This window comes from Xiphias gladius, chromosome 9, assembly GCF_016859285.1.
Source record: "Xiphias gladius isolate SHS-SW01 ecotype Sanya breed wild chromosome 9, ASM1685928v1, whole genome shotgun sequence".
Classification (NCBI taxonomy): Eukaryota; Metazoa; Chordata; class Actinopteri; order Istiophoriformes; family Xiphiidae; genus Xiphias; species Xiphias gladius.
This window is the reverse complement of record NC_053408.1, coordinates 3975713-3985586: the sequence shown is the minus strand read 5'-3', so window position 1 is coordinate 3985586 and position 9874 is coordinate 3975713. Positions and strand designations below refer to the sequence as shown.

The 9874-nt window shown below is 44.3% G+C and overlaps 1 protein-coding gene across 1 annotated transcript in view; it reads left to right on the top strand.

Moving 5' to 3' along the window:
• The first annotated feature begins 3523 nt into the window (after window positions 1-3523).
• tbx21 (T-box transcription factor 21) overlaps window positions 3524-9874 on the top strand; it is a 21357-nt gene continuing 15006 nt past the window's right edge. The window contains exon 1 of the mRNA XM_040134389.1: window positions 3524-4309. Within this exon, the coding sequence (XP_039990323.1) occupies window positions 3762-4309 (548 nt within the window). The 5' untranslated portion in view covers window positions 3524-3761. The remainder of the gene's footprint in view (window positions 4310-9874) is intronic.

Here is a 9874-nt window from a genome sequence, read left to right as displayed (position 1 = left end):
AGTTTGAGACGACTTTTGCTTTGTGACACGGTGCGCTATCACGCAGGAAGCAGCCATGAGAAGATGGTAAACTGTGGCCGTAAAGGGAGGCACATGGTCGGCAACAATACCCAGACAGGCTGTGGCATTCAAACCATGATTGATCGGTGTTAAGGGGCCCAAAGTGTGCCAATCAACAAGGTGTTTCCGTCCACAGCACTGAAGCTCACTGCATGGTTTTTGGGTTTGACATTCAAGGTGTTGCACTCGGTGGACTGTGACGAACGCGAAAAAGCGAGCTTGAGAGAAAAGTCCGAACCCTGCCTTTTTTCTCACCTCGGGACACCTGGGCGACCTCTGCCTGAAGACGTTCCTGTCTGATTGCCGGTCCCTGAAAGTTACAAAAACTGTCCCCAATGCGAACACCAGAAAGGCGCCGGGGGAGGGGCTTTCAGGCGCTGTTCGGCCATCTGACAGCCACTTCGTTTGAGGCATACTGAAGCCTTTAATTTCAGCCAGGAATCCACAGTGTCATTAGTTACAGAACTTTTCAGTTATATTTTCAACCACTTATTGATATCATGGTGTAATTCCCACAACCCCACCTCTTCCTTTGCACAAAACATCATCTGTTTTAATTGAGTGGTCTGGTGATACCGTTCATGAAGACATGTTAAGACATCTGCTGATGTGCCCGTCTATCACGTCTAAATCTGTCAGCCCACGGAGGCTGTGTGGAAGCCGACCACACTTGTTTTTACTACATTCTTTTACAACCATCAAGGTTTTACTTCAGTGTCCAGTTGCAGAGCAGCTCCACAAGTATGAGGGATATTATAATTCACTATTTATAACTCCCGCACACCCAGATTGACTTACGTACAATACAGGCAGCAGCAGAGTTTCGATTTCTTGAGAAATCAGTTGATACAATTTTCGATGTTTCAGGTGCTTCATTAGGGTGGCTCTTCATCGAGATTTCAAAATGGATCATCCTGTTCAGAATACCTGCGTCCCCCTTGGTGTTTTGCTACAAGCCTATGGATATGAGACCCACCTGACCTGCCAATAACACTGCCGGGAGAAAATGAAAGCTGATTGTGCTTCACAAGGTGACGGCCTGGGGCTCTAACCGGAAGCAGGGAGAGCAGAGGAGGAAGGAAGTGGTGACTCTAGCCAGGGGGTGATGGAAGGTGGGGGTGGGGGTGGACACGCCTGGCTGGCTGTGGTGGCCATGGTGTCGCTCACACTTTGGCCCTCTCGCTACCCGTGTCAACACTGATGACTTCAGCTGGTGCCCTTGCGAGCTCACCTTGCTAGAAGAGACACAGGAAGTGGGATTAGAGCAGTGACAGTGTCGAGGGGGATAACTGTGTCATACCTGCACTTGGGGGGTGGGGGGGAGGGTGGGTTAATCTTTTAATGTGTGTGTGTGTTCACATACACGTGCAGCTGCTAATACCTCAGGGTTCTCCCTTTCATCTTTGTTTATGAAGCGGATCCTCTGCCCAGGTTGTCTGACCAGTGACATCCAAACAAGCCACTAAAGAGCAGAGAACGCTGCTGGATTAGGGAGAACCACTTTCTGTTTCATTCAGACTTGGACCAAGTGATGCGTGACTGGCTGTGAACTGTTTGACGTAGCAGTGGCCCGCTGACAATCACAGAAAAACCTCTGTAAAAGTTCGCTCTGCGTATTTGACAAGAACTGGAACCTTAACCTGAAGCTTTTTATGAGGTGTTCTACGGCCGAACCTGCCAACCTGCGCAAAAACCAAGCGGGTCAGGATAATCTACAAACTTACAAATGTAGCCCTGCTCCGTCCAACATTCAGGCATGCTAATACTCTTGGCCTCAAACAGGTTTGTGCTGGGAGTAAGATCGTCTGAAGCCTTAAAGGAAAACCCGTTTCTCCTTCCCACGTCTATTATGACCGTGGGACATGAACGTCTGTACTCCATCGTTGAGAGATTTGGGAAACGGGCTCTGACTTCTCGTAAAGAAACATTCCACTTCAGTCAAATGAACGCATTCTGTACTAAAATACATATTCCTTCATTGTGCTATTTTACCAACACTACGTGGTGGCACGAATATACATGTGTGGATGTTAAATCCTTTTTAAGTTGGTTATCATTAACAAATAAAAGAAAGCGAGAAGTATAGTAATGGTTCTTGTAAGTCTGTCCTGAACCACTGAAAGTTGAAAATTCAGTTGAAAATTTTATTTCAGAAAAGTTAGGTTTGAGATTTCTTGCCTAAAAACACATTTATAAATGGCATTTATATTATTTGGGATGAATTTCCATTTTATGACACTACATAACTGTAATAACAACCACTGTCATACCCCAATAAGGTCATTTAAGGCATTTACTACTGACCTCATGCAGGCAGTAGTTCCCCGGGCATATTAAAAACTAAAAAAGAGTCAGTTTTTGAGGTGTTTCGTGATTCAGATGGAAAATGAAAATAACATTGGGCTGGTGATTCAACCCGTTTGTTGGTAAGAGGAGGGCTAATAAAAGGGAATAGCTGATTTCCCTGGGTGCACCTCTCAAGATGCCCTGCCACATGCATGCGGAGTTTGCCATGTTTTAACTTGGGTTTCGGGCAAATCATAATAAATCACAACTTTGTGAACGAAGGAGCTTGAACTTTACACAGAGAACCTGCCACCAAATGGTTTTCCGTCGGCCAGTAAGGCAAAGAGGAGTCATTTGAAGGAGAAAGAAAGAGAGAAAACAAAAACCAAAAAAAGCCATTGGGCTAATACGTCAAATCCACCTTCTTAAGAATTAGATTTTCAAGATAAACAAAAGTCTGATCGGAAAACGTGTGACCCAGAACCCAGTAGTTTATTTTGCTGTTAAATTTTACAGTGAAGAGACTCGGTGTGAATAATTTGTGCTTTATTGGACCAGTTAATGACGGTTAGTTTTAAATTTCTGTTTGTCCTCGGGTGTCAATTCTCAGCCCCTTTGCACGTTACTTCACCGACCAAGTATTTCTGATGAAGAGCTGTCAGTTATCAGAATAACGTCGATTTGTCATTTCGCCAGATTGTCCCTTAACGAAAATGCACACAAATATGAACCGAGACCACTTTGTGGCGCTCAGCTGTCATTTCACAACTCGTTTTTATTTCCTATGAAGTTATTTTTAAATATTCCCACTTATCGACGTGTTAAAAAAAAAAACATCCTTCCGAGGTAAATTAGACCCAGATACCGCACCTCTGTCGGCGGCGAGCGTGACTTGTGCTCGGCGACTCCGTGTAGAGGGGACGGCTCCTTCACATCCGCAGCCTATCGCGTCCTGCCTCCGCACCAGACACACCTCCTAAATATGACCACTCAGAAAATGTATATATCATGGGTTAGGGAACTGAGCCCGTGCTTTAGTCACTGGAGGCGACTCAACGCGTCCAAATTACAACAATTCATCATAATAATTTAAAAAAAAAAAAAAAAAAAAAAAAAAAGGCAAGACTACCACCTACCCGGGTAATAAAAAAAAAGTTTAAAGCCAAGTCGTCCATTGAGTCTTTATATTGTAGGAGTTTTAGGTTTTCACCTATAGGCTCTGAACGACCGAGAGACCAGATTTGAAAGTTCGTGTCATGTCAGTGCGCCGTGAGTCATAGCTGAGGATAACAGTCCGGACTGCGCTTCTTTTTTTTTTTCTTTTTTTTGTGTGTGTGTGTGTGCAGGCTCTCATTTAACTGGACGCAAGAGCCGAGACTTATGACATTACGCACAGACCTGGAGCGGGGCTGCAAATGGGCGGCATAGGTGGCAACCTCTACTTCAGCATGTTGAATGGGGCTGAAACGCAAACTTTCGGGAAGAACGCCGACATCGGCGGCCACCTCCACCGCGGCAGCAAGGATCTAGCCGAGTTTAAAATGGGGATTCAGGACGCGAGGTTTTACTACCCGGACTCGGTTCAGGGCGGGCAGGACGCCCTGGCTCTGCAGTACCACCCGGAGCAGGCGGTGGGAGGGTACGGAGCGCAGCCCGGCAGGTTTTACGCACAGACCCTCAGCAGCTGCCCGTACGGCGGCGTGCGCTCGCCGCCGAGGAGCGGAGCCGGGCAGGGTTACATCCCGACGGCTGGGGACGGGTTTCCCACGGGCGGTAAAGACGTGTACTCTCCGTCCCCGGAGAACTACCCTGCCAGCTTCCAGCACGGTTACCAGCGGCCGCCTCTCTACCCTTTACCTGGGCTACAGGTGAGCGGGAAGACGCAGGCTCTGCTCAACAACTATCCGCTATGGGCCAAGTTCCACAAGTTCCAGACCGAGATGATAATCACCAAACAGGGGAGGTGAGTCTGACAGATAACTCCACAATCTCTCCCTTGTCTTCCCACAGATGACGCTGCTTTGGCCACTATTGTAGTGGGACTCTGGCTGGGAAAGGGCAGAGCAAATTACGCACCGCTGTCCTTTTGGTTTTACACACTTTCTGATTTACTCACCGCCGGTCCCGTCTCACTGATAAGCCGCCACCGCTGCACCGGAGCAACCTCTTACATTTAAAGCCAAACGACAGTTGCTGTTTTTTTTGTTTTGTTTTTTTTTTGTTTTTTTAAAGAATTACACTCAAGCCACTTCTTCTCGTGGTGATCGCCCCGTGGAGACCGTAGCTTGCTGACGTTCTAGCCCCTTTTCACCGCGGAGACTCGCAGGCATCACCGACACATCCCCGGTCAGGTGCAGGGCATGTTGGCAACCGTGGGGTTTTTTTTTTTTTTAAGTTGGCACAGTGATGAGAAAGACCTCGGAGCCTCCCGTTTAGCATAATAAAGTCGATTTCACATCGTGTTGTTTTTGAGAAAAACTGGTCAGAGCTGAGTCATAATTGGAGCGTATTTAAATACGAACACTTATGGGGAATTGAATTAACCAGAAAGTTTCACAGTTTACGCAACGGATTTGAAATACATCTGAATAGAGTTAGAGACAGGCCTGCTTCGCGTGTCTGATTTTATTCCAAACAACACAGCCTCTCTTTCTGCCAAAAACTAAAAAGAAAAGAAAGACAGAAAGAGAAAATGGAGCGAATCAAAAATTCGCTCTCGGGCAGAAGTTGTTCCGGAGCCAGAGAAACGATGAAGTGGAGCCAACATCAGTTGCAGGCTGAGTCGCTGGAAAACATTTTGACACCTCTGCTTGACCTCCACAATCACCGGGGTCCCCTCCGTTTGACTCAGCGGGCGTCAAACGAGGCCGAAAAGGAGGCAGGCTAGTCGCTGACATTTCGGTCCCCTTCGCGGAGACAAAAGGGGGCAGACTGTTTTTACCTGCTGAGCCCACTGGAAGCTGAACGACTCTTCCCTAAACGTTTCACACATCATTGGTGGTAACACTAAAAAAAAAAAAAAAAAACAACAAAAAGAAAGAAAACTCTCCCCCTTCCTGTGATATCGACGGCATCTAATCTGTGACAAGCTCCTTCAGATGTCGCATCTCTGCTCTGACTGAGCGGATTTATAAGAGGAGAGGTGATGAAGTGAAAAACTAACTTCTTGATCATTAAACCTCAGGGCGATATCTTGAGTTGGCGGCTTTGAAAACGATAATAGTGAAACTGAGATTAAAAAACACCATGATAATAATTATACTTATAAGTGTAATTATGCTTATAACTACAAAAAAAAAAAAAGGGCCCAGTGTCAGAGAAGCAGGTCTGAGCAGAGCAGGGAGCTCCTGGCCTGAGAGGAGGGGGGACGGGGTGGGGGGACGCGGCGCTGCCGGGCTCCTCTGATGGGTCACCGAGCATTGGGATGCAGTCATCACGTCGACGGGGATTAATTCACTAATGTGCCACACTTGTGTTTGACAGGAAGGTTTCAGGCCATAGGTTTCTCATGCGTCAGATCTGTGCACAGAAAACAAGCGCGCCGTCACATAATAGGACACTGATATTTCCAGTGACCTCGCTCGGCCTGTCACCTGAAGCCCCAGTTTTTCTCTAGACGTGAGGGAAAAATTATGATTGGAGACAGTCTCATAACTGTCCACTTTTTCTGAGCTGTTTTCACCCATTTCCCTCCGCGCTCCTCTGGTTGTTTCAAACCTGGAGGATCAGCACTTTCAGATCAAGGATTTCCATTTGCCAGCTGCAAGTTCCAGTCCTGCAGAATTCTTCCCCTTTGACCTGCATGGTTTCTTTCCTCTCTGGTTCACTACTGGAGCTACACCTGCTGCCAGTGTTATTTTGTGTGCAGTTAAATTGCATTTTTTTTTTTTAAATATATATATAGTTAGAAAATGCTTCTACAAAGTAGCTCCTTGAGATGCATTTGGGTATTTTTCTCTTTAAACTTGAACCAAAAAAATTGCAAGGTCTTCCACTTCCACCCTTCACCTCATTGCTCCGTTACTGCATAGAGCACGTTTGTTAGAAATTTGATGGTGTGAACAGATTTTGTGAGTAAGGAAGAAATTTTCAGGTAGCTTGTGATCCAAATTTGTATTTGATTGCGTTTCTCATCTTTCTCCAAGTGTGTGTGCTATGTGTGTGTGTGTGTGTGTGTGTGTGTGTGTGTGTGTGTGTCTTCTGTCATTTGATATAACCGGTCCTGCCACACTGCTCGGTAGAAAACACACACACTCTGGTCAACAGCTGCCATGTAATTAAAATGCTTAATGTAATTTTTACTTTTAAAACCCTTTTTTTTTTTTTTCGCCTGCCCTCAAAGCAGAGACAAGGTAACACATAAACACACACTTTCTAGACTTTCCTGCATAGAATTGCAAATATTACCCACAATAATAACAGGATCGGCGAAATGTGCGCAGAGGTGTTATCCTTCCACATGCAACAAAAAAAAAAAAAATGTTCATGTTGCGCAAAAACCACAAACCTCATATCACAAAAATTTCAAATCCTCCCGAGGAAAATGTTCTCTCCCTTTTATCTTAAGTCCCTCCCTTAAATGCAGAACTGCAAGTATCCAGCAGAATAAGCGATGAAGGTGCCAAATAACAGACATTTTGAAACATGACAAAAAAAATTTCAGGAGTTGAGAAAAGGAGCGATATCCTCCTTAAAATTTCATCTTGGGTTCAGGCTCCCACAATAATTTTGCGGTGTTTTTAGAGAGAGGGGTCTGAGGGTCTGCAATGTTAATCAAAACCCTGGTTTCCAAAGGAGAAAGGGTGAAAGAAACTGTAGAGTAAAGTAGAGAGAAAGGTCAAACACCACTGAGCCTTCAGATGGCCATGCTGAGAAGGTGAGGCATCTTTGAAGTTCAGGAAGTAAGAGACTAGATTTTCTCTTCTTTTTTTTTTCTGCTCTCTTCAGCCTGCACTAGACGTTGGGCACACAGCCCTGACAGATCTCTCAGAAGTTTTGCTCGCGTACCACACCTGGGCTTTGAAAATCTGCAGACGTTTTCGTGGCCTGTGGCAAAGGGAGCCGGATTCGTCTACACTTCTCATGACCTTAATTCGGATCACCACACCGGCTGGTGCCATTTCGGGCCCTTCTCGTTCTGCGTTTGACCCACGTTCTGAAGGCAGGGTTCACCGAGGCTGCGCGCGGCGGGGGGTCGAGGTTGACACAAACACAGCATCATCCCATGTAATCCGAGACGTCGAACTAATCGGTGAAAAAAATAAACAGAGGGAGGCGTTTTTAGGTGCAAAACAGTGAGATTTCAGGATATAGTACGAAAAAGGTGACTAAAACTGAAAAGAAAAAGTTCAGCTTTTCTCCTCCTTCATTTGTTTGACCAATGTGCTGATCCTACACCTGGGTGTTTAGATATGAGTCAAGAGGACAAATGTTTCCCTACAGGGGTTTCCAAGAAGCACCTTCATTAAAGGGACTTTTTTCTGGAAACAACAATTGAATATTTATTGATTTCATGAGCTTAAAGAACGATTTTGAATTTTGTAGATTATCAAGCTGAAACGTGCCTGTAATCAAAGAAACAATTCGAACCTTTTGAGAGATTTAAAGCCAATCGATAACTCACAGATCACGAGGTTCTGTCTGACCACAGAATGTGTGTACTGGAGGGAGAAAGGACTGACTGAGTTCTTACCATACAAAGACCTTTCAGGGAAATAATGCAGAGCTAAACTTGAGAGTCAGAGTCAGAGGAATCATGCTCATCTGCTCTCTCTGCTCCACTGGGTCCAAAATGTAAAATGTATCAGACTGATGTCTGGTAGTTTTTCAGAGAGGAAATAATCCTTTGAGTTATTTGGGCCCAAGAATAGTAGGTACTTACAACAAAGTAATGCGATGAGTAGTTGAAGGGTAAGTTTCCTTATTGCGAAAGAGGAGAATTAACCTGCTGGAACCTCACAATGATCAAGGTACACTGTATGAGGAACGTTTCCGTATGTTGCTCTTATGTCAGTTTTATTAGCACATAATTGAAATGAAATATCAATATTTTTTTTTTCAACGGAGTCCAGCTGCTGCATCGAGTTCACAGTGAAGAATTCTGTACATTTATAAAAACTCATTGAATAATCAAGTTTCTTTCCAAGGTAGGTATGGCATATTTTGGAAATTATCACTTCACATCACCAAGGAAATTAGAGTGGGTGTCTTCTCTATGGTGTCTGGCTGCAGACATTTCACTACAGTAATGTCAAAGATGCCAGTAACCATCATGTCAAAGGCCATTTTTATTTTTTTTATTTTATTTTTTTTAAATTGCTAGCATTGCAAGATGCTGTTTTTAGGAATGTTTGGAAGTCTTGTGCATTAATTTTCTCTCTCTCTCTCTCTCTCTCTCTGTCTCTGTGCCTGAAAGCAGAAGTAAGACTGTTTCAAGGTTTTGACAGTATGACTTGTCGCTTCCTGTTCAGCTGTTTATGGGTGCATATGCAGCTTTTCGCAGAAACATCCAGTGCCAATATTTTCAGATAGCTAAACAAGTGCTTCCTCTTACCACGCTATAAGCTCTTCTAATAACTGAGTGGTGTCCACGGGCCTATTCTTACTGCCCCCAACGATGGTAGTTTTCACCGCTGTCTCCCCATATTTGGTTTTCAAGAGCGTTAATAAAAACCTTGAGGCTGAGAGGACTGAAAAATATGCTGCTTATTTGTTGTGTTAGATACCAAAGCTGTGTTGTGTATTTAGATAGGAGTTTATTTTTTATTTACTGGCAACAAATCTCGTAAAAAAAAATAAAATAAAAAACAACCAAAAACTAACAATGCCTTGATGAAGTATTGTGTAAGTTCATCCAAAGCAAGATAGGTCTTATTCCTCTGAGTTATCATTGTTGTCACAAAACACATCAGTGAACCACAATGCTGCACTGCGCGGCATGTTCCTTCACTACGATGAACCACACACACAAACACACACACACACACACACACACACACACGCACAATCACACACGCACACACACACACACGCACACAAAAGTTTATTTTGTCTCAGTCCAACACACACAGCGTCCTGCTCTACCGGAAATAACAAGAGCACCTAATGTGTATTAATCCGCGCCTGAAATTAGTCCCAACAAATGCACTATTTACTCCTCTTTGAGTGACGGTTGCTTAAAAATAGTGTCCAGCCTTTTAAGTTCATACTGAGCCTTTTTTTTTTTTTAATGATTTGATGTATTTGTGACCTATTTTAGAGACTTGTAATCTCACAATAGGAAAAAATGGCTTTGATGTGACATAGACAGCGTAGGGAAGTCAGATAAATCTTGGTTTTGGTCTTTTGATAGGATTTGACGATAAGGAAACTATAGAACAGCAGCAGCCTTATCCTCCATGAGATACGAAGCACGAAATCAACGGTATCAGATGACATACTGCACGACAGAATAGCAGCTGAATTACTCTGAAATAAGTCAATACAGAAGCGAGAGTGTCTGTGTGTTAAAGAGTGCTTGTGTCCGGCA